The sequence below is a fragment of the Pseudoliparis swirei genome, chromosome 6, assembly GCF_029220125.1.
Source record: "Pseudoliparis swirei isolate HS2019 ecotype Mariana Trench chromosome 6, NWPU_hadal_v1, whole genome shotgun sequence".
NCBI classification, from domain to species: Eukaryota; Metazoa; Chordata; class Actinopteri; order Perciformes; family Liparidae; genus Pseudoliparis; species Pseudoliparis swirei.
In genome coordinates this window covers 11,879,079-11,898,542 of record NC_079393.1, presented here as the reverse complement: position 1 = coordinate 11,898,542, position 19,464 = coordinate 11,879,079, and the positions used below count along the sequence as shown (strand labels likewise).

General features: G+C 40.0%; 3 protein-coding genes across 5 annotated transcripts; 1 reads left to right on the top strand and 2 right to left on the bottom strand.

Moving 5' to 3' along the window:
• The first annotated feature begins 39 nt into the window (after positions 1-39).
• On the top strand, positions 40-4,712 carry zwilch (zwilch kinetochore protein). Its single transcript, XM_056416170.1, has 18 exons — positions 40-192; positions 395-437; positions 551-643; positions 1,184-1,329; positions 1,455-1,645; positions 1,774-1,853; positions 1,926-2,081; positions 2,222-2,293; positions 2,383-2,476; positions 2,568-2,620; positions 2,708-2,804; positions 2,904-2,983; positions 3,076-3,232; positions 3,349-3,377; positions 3,455-3,591; positions 3,688-3,783; positions 4,206-4,321; positions 4,433-4,712. The coding sequence occupies exons 1-18, from the start codon at positions 143-145 to the stop codon at positions 4,519-4,521; spliced, it is 1,779 nt and encodes a 592-aa protein (XP_056272145.1). The 5' UTR covers positions 40-142; the 3' UTR covers positions 4,522-4,712.
• Positions 4,713-4,781: 69 nt separating this feature from the next.
• lctlb (lactase-like b) lies at positions 4,782-8,999 on the bottom strand. The gene is made up of 12 exons (XM_056416173.1): positions 8,826-8,999; positions 8,636-8,723; positions 8,362-8,471; positions 8,137-8,265; positions 7,917-8,012; positions 7,690-7,744; positions 7,452-7,613; positions 7,095-7,372; positions 6,829-6,955; positions 6,528-6,727; positions 6,322-6,385; positions 4,782-5,208 (listed from the first exon to the last, which is right to left on the bottom strand). Exons 1-12 carry the CDS (start codon positions 8,997-8,999, stop codon positions 5,093-5,095), a joined length of 1,599 nt encoding a protein of 532 aa, XP_056272148.1. The 3' UTR covers positions 4,782-5,092.
• A 1,719-nt stretch (positions 9,000-10,718) lies between these two features.
• Positions 10,719-13,107, bottom strand: snapc5 (small nuclear RNA activating complex, polypeptide 5). 3 transcript variants are annotated; one of them, XM_056416174.1, is made up of 4 exons: positions 12,927-13,107; positions 12,310-12,437; positions 12,154-12,255; positions 10,719-11,295 (listed from the first exon to the last, which is right to left on the bottom strand). In XM_056416174.1, the coding sequence occupies exons 1-4, from the start codon at positions 12,949-12,951 to the stop codon at positions 11,113-11,115; spliced, it is 438 nt and encodes a 145-aa protein (XP_056272149.1). In that variant the 5' UTR covers positions 12,952-13,107; the 3' UTR covers positions 10,719-11,112. The 3 variants fall into 3 exon arrangements, with proteins under 3 accessions (XP_056272149.1, XP_056272150.1, XP_056272151.1); XM_056416175.1 differs by having other exon boundaries at positions 12,154-12,234; XM_056416176.1 differs by having other exon boundaries at positions 12,977-13,107.
• Positions 13,108-19,464: the final 6,357 nt, after the last annotated feature.

Below are 19,464 nucleotides of genomic sequence, written 5' to 3'. Positions count from 1 at the left end.
TTCTGACGTCACCGCCGGAGTGAGCGCGCGACGGTCAAAATATCAACAGTAGCATCCTAGCAGCCACTTTAACTGTTAACTTATTTTGTATTGAGTCCATGCAACTCGCTCTTTTACAGGTGATCTGTTGTACACTTGTGGAATGGGCTCAAAGGTGATATGCAGAGCGAAGGAGTTTTATAAGATTATTCGGTGAGTTTACTTGTTTTACTTCCAGTGTAGCTTTTATTTATAAGTCAAATGAACGATGTGCAGTGAATGAGTTGTCCGCCTTTAGCTTAAGTCTAGCTAACTGCATGTTAACGTTAATTATCCGATTGCGTTAATTACCACTAAATACTTATCTTGCCGAGGTGAGATTTATGTATGTGTATTATGTGTCGTTTGATCTAAGGGCTCTTCAAGATGAGAAAAGCAACGAACCATTTGCATATGAGGTAATAATTACATTTGACTTAAAACAAAAAATCCGTTGTAATATGATCTATGTATCGATACATTTGTTCTACCGTAATGAATAATGTTTTCTCTGTATCTGATTTGGTTTTAGGAGGACATCCAAATGTTAAAGATGAATGGAGACAGAATCCCTGTGCTGAATATGTACTATGGCAGCCAGCCAGTCCTCATCTGTGAAAAAGCTGTGAGTGAAGTTATTGCTGTGACTTATTGAATATAGTCTGTGTCTGTCAGCTCTACACACATAGTACTGTGTAATGTGATATTAAACGCATTGACATTGTCTTTCATTTCAGAAGTCAATGATCTGAATCAGAAACATTTATTGTGTGTTAGACATACGAAGAATTTGACTTGGCGGCTGTTGTGTACATTAGACAGACAAACAAACCAACAACAATCAACAGTCAACATAGTACAATAATTTAAACATGAGTTTACATCTAGTTGTCTGGGTCTTCTGCTACATCACCAGTTACTTAGGATTCTTTTGACATGCTGATGTTGGTTCGGGATGGCGCACATTCTGTTTCATGGCTTAAAAGAAATCCCTTCCTTAGTCCTGGAGTTCAGTTATATTGTCATAATTGTGTATTTCAACTATAGACCGTAAAAGCATGGGATATAACTCAAGATACCGACAGGCACCCCTTTCTCATAGAGTTGTATTAAAACACCTCCCAAACATTCACTATTGGACAAAAATATTTCTTGATTTTTCAAGGTTCCAAAATTAAGTGAAGCTGATGACCAACCAATGACTTCAAACTGCTCTGACAACGATGATGATGCTGGTGGTGATGATAATGCTGATGCCAATGCTCTCCAGGCAGAATTGGGACCACAGCCGCTCACAATCATGAAAGCAAGGTGCCCAACTAAGACGTTTAACAATTTAATCAAATGAAACAAGTGCTCGCAGGATTACATAAGTTAACTAATATACTGTTGATAACAATCAACATTTAAAAAAAATGTCTTTTCTTTTTTTATAGGCAGTTTCTGTCTTGGTACACATTATCTCAAAATGTTAATGTGTCATCTGTGGACAACAACCCTGCCTTACACCCTCTGTGGGTGCGATGTGACATGTCTGATCCAGCTGGAACAACCTGGTTTGGTGCTGAAACCGTCTGCATGGGCAATAGAGTGTCTGGGGTCAAATTATACTCTGTTACCTGCAAAGGTATAGCCCAAAGGCTTTCAATAATGCATCCTTATAAACATTATCAGTATCGCGAATATACATATTTTAACTCCTGTGTGATTTTGATGTTTCTGGCTTTTGTTTAATTCCAACTTAATATGTATTAGGCTCAACTGTGGACAAAGGATCTCTCATAACCTTAGACAAGCTCAAACAAGAGCACAAGAAAAGGCACCACCCAACCTCGGTTAGTGTGCATCCTTTCCTCTAAGTCTGTGTGAATGAATGTGATTTCACTGACATCCGTCAATGCTTCCAGATGGCAATCAAAGGCAGTGCCAGGTTCAACTTGTTTGGCTCCACTCTTGTGGAAAACACCATCATTGAATCACAGAGTAGTGTGACAGTGGATTTCAAATGGAGCCATGTGGAGAGTATCCTTGAGACTCCACCTCTGTCCTCTATAGCAACACTGGTAAGAACCAGTAATTCACATACTCTTTTTTTTTTTTACCATAAATACTTACTTTATATACCTATATCATTGTGTAATACTATTTAAAATACATAATAACGTGGTACATTTGGTGTATTTGGCTTGTTTATCATCTGCAGAATATCAAAGTTGCCAGCGGGGACATGAAGAGCCCGATGTATGAGATGTACAGGGAGCTAGAGTTTCTTCAGGTTTGTGTTCCAAAGTAATCTTAAATGAATGACCATGAGCATTAATACACAAATGGACATCTAAATATATCCGATTCCTGTTATTCCAGACTCTTGCTGATGGTTTGAGAACTGGCGAGACTGAATGGGTGGAGCCTTTGGAAAACATGTCAGCTGTAAATCTGACCACGGCCTTCCTAGAAGGTATCTGCTTTCTTAAGTCAATGCTCATTTGTTATGATTTAATTCGAACAGTTAGTTAAGACTATTATTATAATTTTGTCTTTTCTTTCAGAGCTTCAGGATACTGCAAAGTCACTACAGGAGAGGGCTGCCAAAACAGCGGATGTATGATAGAATAAAGAGACTTTTCACAAATTCATTAATTTTAGAATAAATGTGGTACCTTTCTTGCTTCTTCATCTTTTCTTAAAGATCACAAAGCTGAAAACTGAGACGGACATTTTCAACTCTTTCTTGGAACGAGGGGATTTGGATTTTGTGGAGCAGCTGTGGGTTCGGATGAGAAAGAGTGAGTCATCTCCTCTATTAAAGAAACTAGGATTCACTTGATCTTGCCTTACAAACAGACAGTGACAACCATTTTCCTCCATTTTGTTTTTCATTACAGGTGTGACTTCATATCAAGACATTGGAGACTGCCTGAAATTGGTCACGGAAGCTCTAAGATACGGCGACATCAAACCCTGGGTATGAAATGATGCAGCTCCTTAAAACTGTTCGTTGCTGAGAAAAGATTGAGAGTTGTTTTGTGTCATTTTTTGTTGTCTCTGTTCCTCTAGATTCACAGAGACAGCAGCAGCTCCCTCAGCAAGCTCATCCTGCAGTCCTACCACCAGCAGATTGACCATGTGTCTCTCACCGGCATCACCCCTGTCCAAATGCTGCTGGAGATGGGTCTAGACAAAATGAGAAAGGATTACATTAACTACCTCATCGGTAACCTCCTAAATATCACCCTGAAGCTCTGATGTCCTTTACAAAGTTCCACAGTAAAATCTAAAGCACAAAATTTGCTTTGATATTCTACTATTTGCTTTATATTTTTTCCTCAGGTGAAGAATTGACAACTCTTAACCACATGGTAAGACGGTTTTACGGATAACTATTTTGTAATGACTGTTAACAATATATTCTAAGTTTAAATATTTTACTCCATAGTGTTATTACGTGAGCACAGAGGTTGATCTGCAGGAGCAAGTGATCCGACTGAGAAAACTGCACCATCTGCTGGAAATAATAGAGACCTGCAGGACTTTCCTGGGTCTGCCCTACGACCGGCTCTTCCTTCTCACACAGTACATGAATTCACCTTTTCTGCCAATAATGTATAAGAGTGAAAAATGTTCTTTCCAAAATATGTAATTAATGTACATAATTTTATTTCCTCTCAGGTCATGTTTACAGCACTACAAAACACACCCGTATGACGAGGAGCATGAATTCAAACTGCAAATCAAGCCGGCACTGATCAGTCATTCTTACCAGCAGTAAGGAACACATCCCGTTGCACACTTACTGCTTCATTAAATCAGAAGAAAATGGCAAACAATAGTGAGATGTTTGCCTTTACATTCATGTTTTAACACAAAATAGTCATTTGTTTCACCCACTAAAGTGTCGACAGAGTGAAACAAAAGGTAGGAGAAGGGTAGTGTGACTTATTTATACTTTGCCTCAGGTATAATTTGATGAATTTAAAAACAATTGTATTCAGATGCATTCAGGGGGTTGTTTCGCCTCGTAATTTGAGAAACACATTTGCTTCCACACAGTTCTCCTTATGTGGTCGTGTGTGTCCGCCTGTGATTCAAACCCACTGAATTCTGTGTATTGGTTGAACTCCGAAGGGCCGACGGTGAAGTTGTAACAGAGGCTGTTGTCTCCTCCCTCGTGCTTGTGTGTTCCACAGAGAGCAGCCAGTACTTTGGGGGGCTGAGGTGTCCAGCGGCCACGGTTCTTGTGAGGTCAGGACATCCGTACAGCTCAGTGACAGACCGCTGGTTGATCATGTCATCTTTGAAACGGGTAACCTGAATGCACCACTCCAACACATAGCACATCCCATATAGTAACAAGTATTTATTATCCCAGTAAACTAAAGATAACATGTTTCTTCTTCAACTGTTCTGTCTTTAGACTACCCAAATGAAACCGTCAACGGGGACGGTGAGAGTCCTGCCTTCTACTCCACCATGGTGTGCTGTAGCCTCGTCAGCTTTGCGTGAAACACCCTTTTACAACAAAGGAGGCGTTTCTTGTCATTGTTTATATTCTCATCAGCAATTAGCATGTTTTAAAATGTCATAAGAACTAGACAAATGACCTTACATCACAAAGTGTATGTTTCTGTTAATAGACTGTCATTATGTCAAATGTTTTGAATAAAGCACTTTCAGCCGGTTCTGTCACACTGCCATGGGTTTTCTCAATGCATCTTCATTATCACATTTGCAGATTTTTTTAAGGTTCGATATAGCATTTGAAAGAATTTGAAGATTGTTTTTGCTGAACAACTCATCACACAAAGCACAATAGATTTGCAATGGTAATATTCCGTAGCAATATTGTAATAATAAAATCCAACATGTTGCAGAGCTATCCACACTGTTTGAGTGTCTGGTACTAAATATATTATACAAGGCAAAATCAATGTTTCTTACAACAGTGTATGCACATCAAATGAATGAAGTCACAGTTAAAATAACGTCAGTTTGATCACACGTGAGCCATAAAAGAAATGATGCACTTGCAATATGTGTGTGTATTGATGTTTGTGATTGTAAACATGCACACTGTCTAGTTCCGCCTCCGCAGCAGGAACATAAGGAAGACGGCGCTGAGCAAAATAGAGAGTGTGCAAACAGTGGGAACAACAATTTCAGTTACCATCTCCATGTGACTGGTCAAAGGGTCTGCAAAGCACACAGACACACACGCACATACACATTAACAAATCACCAGCATTGTTACATAGTTCAGACACTGCTCATGAAGCGAGTGATGATGCTCACGCACAGCACTCAAAGGGTTAATATGTCACCTAAATCAAATCATCCTTTATCTAATTTATTGTGAGCATAAGAGATTCCTTACCATGTATAAGTCTTAGAATATTGGCAGCAGAATTCCGCTGTTCCTCTAATAAAAAAAAGAGAAAGTACTCAGAATTGATTAACGACACTTTAACCCTTTGAGAACTGCATGCAGCCAATGGGGAATATTTCATAAAGCAGCATTTTCACCGGCAGATACATAAAAAAATATATATATATTTTTATAAATATTCTGAAATTATATTTATGATCATCAGGCATAAGCCGGCATGGCTGAATCATGTTCCTTAACCTCACATTGAAGCTTTGATTTCTAAATGGAATTCCAATATCTCCGGCGGTTCCATATGATGTCATATGTTTCCTGCTTTGTGAAATACCCTGTGGGCACAAGTCCACAGATAAGCGCTCTGCTGACTGAGCTTTTGTCAAAGCTGCGTGCAAAGGACATTCAAGCACACGAGTACAACTTCAGATAAATGAGACACCGTTGCACACAAGCTGGTTTCAGAGGCGTGTGTCAGTGTTAAACTGCAGAAGCTTAATTCTGTTAGTCAACTTGAATACAGCACAATCACAAAGCAACAACAACACACTCACTTTAATGGACAACGTATTCCCTCAAGTTCTAAACTTCATCATGCACTGGCCAAACCTTTGGCACTTCTGCATGTTCCTTGGATTTTCTTCTAGCTGAGGGGGGCAAACAAAGAAGATATCTCAGACATTTCGCTGCTAGAAATTTTGTTAACTGTGATTTATACTTTCATCTTTCTTTTCAGCTCATAATTTGTTTGTGTGTGTTATATTTTGAGGTCCAGCAACACAAATGCAAGTAAATTATTGATCTTACTTGCATTTAAAAACTATCTTAAGTTTTTGATATTTAGGTCAGAATCTTTATTTGTTTACCCCAGCTAGCTGTTGACCACTGATCATTGATGAACATGGAGCGGGATGTCCTAAACTGACCTGCAGCTAGGAGCTGGTTGCTCGTGGAACAGGTCTCAACCGCCCTCCTCCTCCATTTCTCCACCTACAAGGATTTACAATGCAACCGCATATCATCACTTTTGTGTTACACTATAGATCATGAACCAATTCATCTTAATGTTTTAGAGGCATGCCTGTAAAGGATTAGAGGGAGGACTTGGTAGTGACCACGTTATGTCTTGTACCTCTCTCTGATTGGGGAATCCATTGGAGCTGATGACGCGTTTGTAAAACTGGACAGAAGCTTTGGGATAGCGGGGCTTGTTTTTGTTCATGAAGTCCACATAGTACAAGCCAAACCTCTCGGAGTACCCTTCATCCCACTCAAACATGTCCAGCAGGGACCATGCGGTGTAGCCCTTCACGTCGACTCCATCTTTGATAGCTGAGTGACACCACAGAGGAAGAGTTGACCGCATGAAATGGATTGGACTTTGAATAAATTTGCTCCAAATGACCAAACAATATATGTATGAGCTCATTCACCTTTCAGCATCTCATTGATGTAGTCATTATAATACTGTATCCTCCAGTCGTCACACAGCTCTGTGCATTTCATCTTCTCAGAGACTCCATTCTCCGTCACATAAATCATTGGGTTTCCGTACTGCGACTAGATGGGGAACAAATCAATATGCAATAAGTTGCCTTTATGTCATTTAAGCATGGCTGCAGTGTGCTAAGATCATTTCTGCTTCCACGCACATGTCAAAATGCCTATTCTGCATGATTCACTATTCACTATAAGTCACCTTGACAAAATTGAGCAGGCGTCTGAAACCCCAAGGCACAGAGTAGAGCCACTCTGACCCGGGGTCAGGCCAGCGCGGGTCCACCAGCTCAGCCAGGTCCCGGTCAGTGAAGTAGCTGCTGCTACTACGAACTAATGGGTTGTTCTTTTGGGTGATGTAGCGGGTGGTGAAATGACCCAGGCCGAGGAAGTCACAGGTCCCCTTGATGTAGCTCTTCTCTTCGGGGGAAAATGTGGGCAGACGGGACGTCCCGAGTCCTTGTTGGTTACTCTTCCTTCCTGCACACACGAGGAGTGATTAGTTAATTCCCCAAGGAGCAATACTACTTCAAGATGAACTGTTTACAACTTAACTTACCAATGAAGTCTTTCATCACTTGAGGGTAGTCTCCATGAAAGATGGGTGTGGCAAACCAGCCCAGGTAGAACTGGACGTATCTCTCAGCTGCTTCAATATCTTTCTGGTTGCTGATGTCCACCGGCTCCCCCCAATGCCCATACAGAGAGATGCCAACCAGACCTGAGATGTGGACAAGAGCTCTCAGCACGAAGACCAACAGTACTGTTGAGAGGCAACATTGAATAACCTTGTTTACCTTTTTGTTCCCCCCTCCATTGTGTATCATAAGTGTGCCAAGCCTTTGCATGTGCCTATGAAAACAATTGCTGTCATGAGTATTAATTACATTTCCGTTTCCGCAAATAAGTGTTTTTTATGACAGAATATAGTATACATATATATATGCAGTATATATATATACATATATATATACACATATATATATATATGTATATATATATGTGTGTGTATGGGTTGTCCTACCTTGATTATGTGATGGGCAGCTCTGTATGCCCCTGTTCCTCTCAGCCTCACTCCAGGAGCGTGCTCACCGGTCTCATAGCCTTCAACTGCTACAGACTGAAGCCGGTTAGCTGATTATTAGTGTAATAAGAGTACTAATAACAGGTAGATAAATATGAATGTAAGCTCTATAATGAAGACAAATCATATATTACACGGTAGCCATGAATGTAAAACCTACCCATGGATTGTTGAAAGTCATCCAGTACTTGACTCGGTTGCCAAATTTTTCAAAGCACAGGCTTGCAAATTCATTGAAATGATTGACCATGCTTACATTCTGCCATCCACCATATTTATCTTGTAAGAACTAGAAAAGCAAAGTGTACATTAAATACGTAAAGAACAATAGTGGTGTCATGCAAAAGGCCTTAAATGTGAGGTTATCAGTGTTTTGCATTCCAACCTGTGGAAGATCCCAGTGATACAGGGTCACAATCGGAGTGATCTTGCTCTCCAGCAGGTGGTCAATCAGCTCATCATAGTACTGTATTCCCTTTTCATTTATATGGTCAGCTGCAAATAGTATTTAATTGTTGATAGGTTAAGCTGTTTACACATATATACATATATATATATATATATATATATATATATATATATATATATATATATATATATATATACTGTATATATGCAAGTTTAGGTGCAAAAGGCTTTAATTAACAGCAGTTACTTACACCTAATGCCAGTGGGGATGAGTCTAGGCCAGGAAATGGAGAAGCGATAGTGGTTCAGCTTCAGCTCCTTCATCAGAGAAACATCATCCTGGACAACACACACGCAATGGAGTGAAATATTCAGATGACTTATTAATTACCCCTCTGTTCTCTCTATTTCTCTCGGACACTTCACACCGGATCGCCACACCTTGACTTTGTGGTAGCTCTCACAGGAAGAATCCCCGGTGTCATTTTGTTGGATTTTGCCTTGCTTATGACTGAACACATCCCAGATGCTCAGTCCTTTTCCATCTTTGTCCCAGGCTCCTTCTGTTTGATAGGCGGAACTGCCGGCCCCCCACGAAAATCCTAATAAATACATAAATGGCAACAACCAGTTGACCTGCTCTTAAATTAAATACCACCAAATTATTCAAATGCCAGAAAGCAAAAAAGCATTTTTTTTTTTACCAGCTGGAAAAGTGCCATAATAGAAGGAGCTGTGGCTGTTCTTTGTCCAGTCGAAGTCCTCAGCCGAAGACAGACACAGCACCAGCACAAACACATGACACACACTGAGTGCACAGCGGGGTAGCATGGTACTCCTGAGCCTGCAGTACAGTCGCTGTCTGGTTCTGCTCCAGTCCCTTACTGTCACACAGAGAAGAGCCAATCAGCATCATCTCTTCATCACAATAACAAGATTGGTCTGGAAAAAACATGTTGTTATATCTAAGACACATATACCCACATGCTTACACCTTTCTTTTCTTTTCTTAAAAAAATAAAAATCTACGTTAGTAACTGTCATCAAAATATGAAAGCCCATTTCTACCACTGTGATGAAAAAATGAAGATCTTGTGAGTCATAATTAATGGATACTATCTCATCATTTTGACTTAACTATCTCATAATTTCAATGAAGTATCTCATAATTTCAATTTACTATTTCATAATTATGAGATACTATCTCAGAATTTTGACTTAGTATCTCAAAATACAAAATTACCTTAGTATCTCATGAAATGGGCTCCCATACCAAACAGTGTGAAAGCATCCAATATGACGGCCGACGGGGGTCCTGCATCCCTAATGCAGAGCCAAATACCCCTTTTCAAACTCAATGGCATGTGAGCTCATCTTGCTGAGGCAGACAGATCCCATACAAACTAGTTTCACCTCTGTAAGCAAATATATATTTACAGTTCACAATCACATGACATTGGATGCACCTTTTTAACATGTTTTGACTTAAAGTCAATATGGGAATTTATATTATCATTTGACAATTATACGAAAATTAATGCTAGGAGTATATCACATTCCAGTTGCATTGACTAATAATCCTGCAATCAGTGTGATACATGATTTTTCAGATAATGTCAAATATAAGACATTGCATTATGATACATTTTGGGAATTTTAAATCTATGGAAATATGTTACAGATATTCTAAAAAGTCTAAAGAATTCCTACAAATTATGAATATTTATTCGTATGGTCATGTTTCCCTTTATTTTATATCGATATATACTTTCTCACTTCAGCTTTGTTGTTCAAGTATTCAGACTGCAAATGATCTTTTAAATTACTAGTGCACAATCCATAACCATCACTCCATAAAATTTGAATAACGAGGACCGGTATATAATGTGTGATTACCTGTGTGCCTTCAGAAGAATTCATTTGCAGCAGGTGTGTGTGCTGAGCTCTAGTCCCTGGGTGAATGGGAGCTCTCCTGGAACAGCAGAGCATGTAAAAGGCTGAATATCTCTATTATATGTTTCCGTTTGTCGCACCGCCCGTATCCAGAGCGGCCCCTGCTATCAGAGTGAAAGCCGGTCTTATTGTGAACCTCACCATATTGTTTGAGTTGTTTAGAAAATGCTGATGGTTTGCTGATAGAATGTGTTTGCACTGCATTACACATTCGTCTGGTTAGGACAATTGTATATCGGCATTACTGTAATCGAAAATAAGATGTATCCTTATTGCTCAAAAGTAAACATTCATCACATCTGTAAAAACACAAATGCATTTTTGGAAAGCATGTTGGCATAAAACTAGAAGTGCACATCGTAAAAGACGTCAGATCAGATGAACCCTATGCAAAACATTTTATTTTGTGCTTACAATTATCATCTCATACATACACACTATCTTCTTATATGGCCCAGCCATACATCGTAATGCTAATCCTCAAAATGAAATATGTCTAGTAAGCTATAGGCACCTAATAACACTGTCTTACTGCATTTCAGTGAGACATTTCTCACACAATTTGACACATGAACTCTAACATGGTATGTTGTGGATGACGACCTTCGAATCACGCACAGGAGAGGGCAATGTTAAACTGTAAGTGTAACTCACTCCATTCAAATAAATTAAACTCCATAAGTGATAAACGGGTAAACAAATCAACAGATGTCCGTTTACATGTGGTTCTTCTTCAGTGGTGCAAATATTGAGGCCCCATAAAAAACTGAGAATCTCAGTAATTATCGTCCTCCTCATCCTCTTCAGGCACAAACTCGAGCACATTGTCATCTTCTTCATCCTCCTCCTCTTCATCCTCCTCCTCGTCATCTTCCTCCTCCATATCAAAATCTACAGCAGCATTCAGTAGCAGTTTGGTTTGATTTATCTCACTCTCATCGTCAAGGTTAATGTGCACCTGAAACAAAGAACACAAATAATGAACATTAAATAAAATATTAAAAAACAGGAGATCTTATGAGAACAAGAAACATCCAAAGTCAATAATTATGCTGCTAATTTTTTACAATTTGTTATTTAACAATGATCTCGGCACCATTACATTGTTATGACAAAACAAAGCACAAGTCAAAATGGGAGCGCACGTCTGGTTGGAGTAGTACATCTCTGCAAATTATATTTGCCGACTTTTTGCAAACAATACGCATCACATGATATTTTGGAATAATTCAGATTTCCTGAAGAATACTACAACTGTTTAGAAAACAATCAAACATGTATACAATCGTCAATGTAGTAAACAAAGTATAAATCATATAATGTACGTAATGAAATATCTCAATCATTAAATGATACGAACAAGTTTCCTTGAAGGCTCATATGTTTCTGAGTAAAACGATGAAAACAAAAGCAGTCCCAAATGTTGCTTTAGTCAAAGCTTTTGCATCCACAGGAAGAATCACATTAAATTATGGGATTAAACATTACATGGCTTTGTATACCTTGGTCCTATTGTATTTTAAAAAGAATCAGATTAATGTATGTTGACCAATTTCCTATTTTTAGGGTTATCTGGATTATGTGTAACAATCTAAATATAATGATGTTATGGCGGCTTTGAAACAGTACCACCCAAGCAAAACGGTGCAATAGTGTAGAGCATTCGTCGTGATACATCTGATCTTCAATTTCAACAAGCCAGCTTAAGTGTGAATTAATCAACAAACACAAGCAGAACTATTCCTGGGAATATCGTAATATGACAGATCGTGACTCCTGAGGGACGTCCCTGATGGTCTCTGTGGCAGTGCTTCACCTCATTCTCTGGGGAAGATCGTTGAGAGGCTCCTTCTTCTGTTTGAGCACTAATGATCGATTTCAAGGCCCCTTCTTCAAACTGAAACAGAGGAAATACATACTATTTAAACCACAGGCACCACACACATAGGCACACACACACTCACCCACTCACCTTCAACCTGTTCAGCTGGTCTTGTAGCATGACTTTGATTTTAAGGAGAGTCTCCTCTTCCTTCTTCAACTCCTGCAGACGGCTGTGCATCTTTACTGGTACTGCTGCAGTCAGACCATTCCTCAACACTGAAAGGTAAATGATCAACAGTCAGGAGACGTGTCATGCTACATGCTAGATGTTATGTTGATACTAAAGGGGGATGTGGGTTCAACCTGTCACTTCGATCTTCACGACACTTCAGTCTTACGAGTAACGTTAAGCGAGTCCAAACTGTGTGGACTACGACGGGGATATTTAGCGTTAGCTAGTTTGCTGTTTCATCCGGTTCCTTAGATTCTATGTGTGAATATGAATTTGACAATTCATCAACTCTGCTCCTGCCACTGTAACGTTTAGTGGGCTAAGGTTAAAACGTCATATTAAAATATATGTAACCAAGTGCTTCAATCGCATCTAAATATTCAAAGATGGACGTGTAATCTCCACAGCAGTAGGTATTATGACATAATGAAAGAAAACCGTTCTGTTTAATAAATTGCACTGTTACTGCTAGCTAAAAACAATTTGGCTAAATAACGTTAACTTTAAGGTTAGCAGTAACATTAACACGTTACCTTCAAAATAATCCTTTCCACACATGCACGAATAAAACTCAGACTTTTACCTTTGTTTATAAATTATGCCTACAGCTTCATATTAACGTCGAAATCAATGGTGAAAGAGATAACGTGCTTCCGACTGCGTTTGTTTTGAATTCCGATAGCGGAGCTGTTATGCTAGAGATACAGCTAACGTTACTAGCTAAAGTTTGGTTCCTGTGGTTAAGCGGTCATATCCGGACTTATGGCTAATTCAAAGACCGTCGGAAATGTTAAAGCATAGGTGTTGGGAACGAATGATATATGAAATAGTACGGTAAGAGCAGTCTCTTTAGTTTCACTTGCTACAGTAGCACATCTGAAATCATGTAATTGAAAGAAGGTCCGAAGGTTTTGGCCAACTTGCTGGCAGAGAAGTAATTTGAAGGAGATATATTTACACACAGCAGTATTTAAAACAACATACATTTGTCGTAATATTGTTCCCCATTTAATTTGTGGTAAATAGTAGCAGTCTAAAATTATCCACAACACATTCTTTAAAAAAGAATCCCCAACTCACATAACTTTAATGCCAGAAATACGACATCACGAGAAGCACCTGAAGGCAACAGTAATAGTAAAGCAACGTCAACTTTGTCGACACCTGATGGTCAAACGATGGTATTCGCCGCTTTGCCATTCGTGGGACTCCTAATGGCACATTAGGGCTGCCAATCCCGCGACGTGTCCCTTTTTGATTTTGACCATACTCTAGTGTAGTACATACACTTCCCGTTTGAACCGACACCTCACAAATAGCACGCAATAATTATTTTATTTCAATGTCTGGCAGTGGAGAGATAAGTAATATGATAAGATATTTACTTAATATGCACGAGTACAAAGTAAAATTAAAATAATCTGTCACAAGTAATAGTCCTACTTTCAAAGTCGAACTGAATTAAAAGTTTTGCCAGTAAAATGTACGCAGGTGTCAATGTTTATTGTATTGTTCCTGAAGCATCAAGGTGTCTGATATGTAAAAGTTCAGGTGAAACTAACTGACTTAATTCACTTGTGTATAGTTTACACTCTAACTATATATGTTGAAGGTTATATGTTGAAAATGTACAGTCTTAACATGCATAGTAACTTGTAACTTTAGAAATGTAAATGTAAATGTAGTAAAAGTACAATATTTCCCTCTGAATTGCAGTGGAACAGTTACTTTGAACCTCTGATGACTGGGAAGGGCTTCCTTTTAGAAAGATTTACTCAATATATTTTGGGGCACTATTTCAAATGCTGATGTAAACGGATGTGCACAATACCACTAGCACACTAGGTCTGTACACGAAGAATCATTTATCTGTAACGCCCTGGTCCATTTCTCCTGTTTCTCCTCTGTCTCCTGTCTCCTGTGTTCTGTGTCTCCTCTGTCTCTGTTTCTCCTCTGTGTCTCCTCTATTTTGATTGTTTCATTCCCTTCACCTGCCCTGAGCCACTCCTCTGTCTCCTTGATTGGTTAATTCCCTTCACCTGCCCTCAGCCACTCCTGTCTCCCTGATTGTATCTGCCATACACCTGTGTCCCCCCCCCCCCCCCCCCAAATATTGTGCCAGTCTTTCCCTTGTCTCCTGTCGGTTTTTTGTCTTTTTCTCAGTCTTGTAGTGTCTCTGTTTTGATGTCTCACTCTGTCTTTGTTCGCATGGTCATTCCTATTGATTTTTGTAGTGGTTTTCAAGCCAGAGTTTTCATGTTTTACCTTTTTCTGAAGTAAAGTGTTTTTTTGTTTCACTCAAACCTGCAGTCCAGCCTGTCTCTCTGCACCTGAGCCTCACCCCATGACAAACCCGTGACCGGGTCCGCTCATTAACTGGACTTAAATTTGTTTTGGTTATTGTAATTTTTTTGGTACTTTCTGCAGCTAATGTTTTTCAAACATATATAGATTATACTAGGCTACGTTGTGGCTCACTTTGAGGGCCTGAGCAGGTTGTTAGGAAATTACCTAACCGTGCTAATAAATGTGTAATAATTTAGCTTTTTCTTTCTTGTCGGTTATCAATGGCTGTCCTCTTTTTGGGAAAGGTTTGAAGTGGCAGGAGTCAACTTTACGGCACTCGGAAGCCTAATCTGTAACAAATGTTGTTCAAGGTGTTAGTCTCCCCCATAAAACATAAAGGTCAACATATTGGAAGCCAAAACGTCTTTAAAAGCGAGGCCTGCTTGCTATTTCGCCAGACTTTGAGCTGGTTGTAACAGCTAATATAATCCGAGGTGTAAATTTGCCTTTTAAACTGGTGGGAATCCAGATAGTGGAATTCACTTATTGATTAGCTAGACTAAAAGTGACTTGAGAGCTTATTAATGAAACAATTTACAAATGTGCTTTGAAAATACATTTGTTGAAGGGACACATTTGAGTTTTTAAACATTCTAATGTTAAGAAAGCTGGAATCATTTTCATGGTACAAAAACAACCGTTTTTCCACAGTGATTGAGTGGCCATTAATGTTTATTTAACTTTCTGACCCTCCCCATCAGCAAATATTCAGCTGCCTTCCATATTACTAAGAAAGCATGCAAGTGTCCCTTAAACCCCCAAACCCCCATTACGCTGAAAAAGGGCAAGTAGGCCTAACGTAGATAACCAATTCAGTGAAACTTTAATATATTACAGATGGAGTTCACTGATCTGCACAAGTTCTAAAAAGGCTCTTAATCAGTCTTCAAAAATGTTAGAAGACCCCATTAGGGTCTTTATAGGATTCCTTGACTAAGTCTATCCAGATGTGTGAGTTGATAATCATAGCAGGCGGGCCGGACTGGAGACTAACAATGGAGCCATGCCAAAAGGACATAGCCTGATAACTGTATTGCATAGCTATCTTAATCTTTGTTGGGCCTGGAATTTCACTTTGTATAACTTCTCTCTGTCCTATGTGCTTCAGGTGATGCGCTGTAGCTATCAAATGCAACCCAGTGCCACCACTGACCCAGGATCAGAGGAAACTCGGCAGATCGGAGTTGACAAGAGGATGTCCGCGTGTCTCTCATACAGGTCAGATATCAAGTATACGTGTACTGCTCTGAATTGTGAAATATCAAGATATTATAGTCCTTAGTAGCATAAGGATTGTTGCTAAATGTATTCCAAGATGCTGCATCATATGATATTCTAATTGTCTAAGATGTAAATAAAACATCCAGCACAATATTTCCCTCTGAATTGCAATGGAATAGAGTCAGACTAGCTACTCCACTCAAGTACTACTTTGAACCCCTGATATATGGGAATGGCTACTGGTGCCTTTCATAAGGTTTACTCGCAAAATATTTTGGGGAAAGATAACATCAAAGTGGCTCCAGTTAGAATGTGTGAAATGACAATGTTAGAACAATGTGAAAACGTCTCTGCGATTATGAACCGGCAGAGAAGCACTGAGCTGGATCTGCTTCCCCCAGGTGGCCAAAAATAAAGCAGTTATTGCAGGTTCAAAGCTACATTACATTGTGATGAACACAATTAATGTTTAGTAATGTTGATATCACCAATATATATATATTATATAATATATAAGATATATAATAATAATTATTATATATATTATACAATATTTATATATCTAAAATGTATTTTAATCATTGTCACTTTTTGAGTACTTTGTGCAGCTAATGTTTTCCAAACATATAAAGATATATATATTCCACAAAATACCAAACCCAACATTTGAAACGAGCAGCTTTTCCCAAAATAGAGCTTCATGATTCTTTCAACGATAACACTTTGCTTTAGTAGGAAAATAGTCAAAATTGGAATCCTTTCAATTTGCGTCTGTCACCTTCTGGACTAATTGACAGTTCATTATAGCACTGTACATTTAGCATGTTGTGGTACAGGCCCCACTATCACAGCTGCCAGCCTCCCAGCACAGACACAAGGCCCAACTCTGGCGTGAGGCTTACTTGGAGCTGTTGTCAGCAGAAGGAAAGTGACTAATACTGTACTGTTATCATTCTGCTCTTTTAGAGCTACAGTTGTTTCTCCTTGTCATCACGGAGATGCTGTTGCTGCGACATTGCAATGTCTCCTCCAATAAAAGCCCTGCTTGAGAAGACTTGAGCCTAGTGTTGAGGCTCGGTGGCAGCTGATGCCCGGGTTCAGTCGCCCTGCGTGCCGCTGCCAGTGGTGCATGTGTAGCGTTTGAAGGTGGTCCCACCGTCTGTGGAATGCAGTGCTGGGCGTGTGGGATAAGGGGCCTCCCAAAAGGGAGAGGAGGAAAGGAGGCGAGGAACAGAGAGAAGAGGAGGGGTCAGGGGGGGGGGGGAGGTGACCTTTATACCGTGCCATCAGGAAGTTATGACTCAATTTTCAGTCGTGGCAGTAAGAAACTGTGAAAGAGCATGGAAAAAAAACAAGGGGTGAAAGATGTAGAAGGAGAGAGGGAGGGAAGACGATGATACAGATTGTAAGCTGATGCCCAGATAGATAAGATTGTAAAAGAGCAGTGAGGCGTTTATGAAGTCGGTGAGCCGCCGAGGAATCATAGGTTCCCCAGCAATCACAACTGAGGAAAACTAGATGGTGGCTGGCGCTGCTAGTCATTTGCCTCTGGTTCAGTTACAGGGCTGAACAGAGCTTGTGTCTGACAACGTTGAAGATTTTAGTTAATGTTTCACATGACTGTGATACACTATAGGTCAAGCCATCTATAGGATGTGAAGGGAAAGGTGGGGGTGGCGGCTCCAGGATGTTCCCTCTTAAACGGTACAATGATGTGGACAGGAGCCTCAGGCGCCTATGAAAGGAAAGAACTCGTGGGGATGCAGAGGAGCCTTTGTTTCATAGGAACTACCTTAACCTTTACATTTCCTGTGCTCAACTCCCCCCCACACATACAAATTCATGCAAATTGTCACACACACGCAGCAAGAAAAATGTCTTAGCGTGCACTCATTGTAATCAGCGCAATCTTCTGCATGTACACAGAGAGGGAAAGATATGCACGCATACTTTGGTGGAGAACACATGGACGTGTCAGCGTGCAGAACTCCTCTACATGGAAGTGAGGATGTAAAGGAATGATCCGGTTGGTCTTCGTTCTTTGCAAAGTGAAACCTTTCACACTAAATCCATAAACTGCATAATCCCAGTGGGCATGCTGTCACTGCATCCCAGAAGATGATTGATAACAGTGTTGATCACCCGAGTAAGCACTGTGGTGCGATCCATCGTGTGGGTTTTGCCTATCAACACTTGTGTGTAAGTGTATAGCTGGGTGCCCAATGCAGCTATGATGCTGTCCTAACTTGTCAAGCAAGTGTAGTAAAAGCCAAGCAGTCCCGTGTCCAACTGGAAAATGTGAGGTCAGCATTTTATTGTCTGAATCAGTAGCGTACTAGAGGACACTCTTGGTTCTGAGCCCTATTCATGACAAGCTCCGGAAAGCACATTTATTCCCATGTTCAGATTTGATTTCAGTCCGTTTCTGTGGTTTGTTATTTGGCTTTCATCCTTAAACCGATCCATCCATAGAGGGTTAAGTGCATTCAGTCAAATTGGAAAGGATGTGCAATTCCAGGGAAGTGAAAAAGCAGAGTGACAGTGGTGGAGGTCTGGCTCTCAGACACAAGTCGGACGCATAGGAAAACTGAAAAGGGGCTAAATAAGCTGGTAGATCCTGGATGTAAGGCAATTCAATGTAACCACAGCAAAATAGGCTGTTGATTAAGGTTGAGCTCAATCTAGGGAGCTTCTTTATGTTACAGCCTGGGGAATGCCTCGGATCACGGCATGAGGTTTGGGCCCTGATATGATGTGGTTTGGTCAGGGATGGCAGGAGGCAGTTTGGGGTCGGGGCTGAGGAGAATGTCTCGGTCACTGTTGAAGTTTGTAAACTAATTGACCACCCATACACAGCACTGCTGCTCCACTGGCCTTTCTCTCAAGACCGGCACACAGACCAAGAACTCAAGAACACCTCCACTGGACCAGGCCCACTGACAGTTGTGTGATTAATTACATTTTCCTCTCTCACTCTCACTCTCTCTCCCTCTCCTGATCCTGGTGTATTAGTCTGCATAGTTCACCTCCCTTGGTACCATAAGTTAAACATCCTCGTAATGTCAGACCAGCCAAAAGGAAATCCACTGTTTTCCTTTTTGCTGTCGTTTTTTCTTTTCATAATGATTCATTATTATTAGGTCTGCCGGCTCATTTTTCTCTTCAAGTGAGCCTTTTAAATCTCAAATATCCCACTGACTGGTTACAAAATGTGGTGAAAGGTTTTTTGGAGAAAGGTGAACATAAACAAATCCTTTTGACCCTATTGATTACAATCCCAAAAGAGTGAAAGAGTTGTGAAATATGGCTTAGTACATGGGCAAAGGAAGGTCGGAGGTAGTGATGCCAAGGACCAAGGTCAAATGACAACACAAGGGCAGAATAATCCCATAGGACTGATCAACGGCTAGATAATACAAATCAATGTGTGTCTGTGTGTGACTGTGTGCCATGTTTTAAAGGGACTGCAAGTCAAATGCTTGGCTGGTTAAGTTGCAGTTCAGA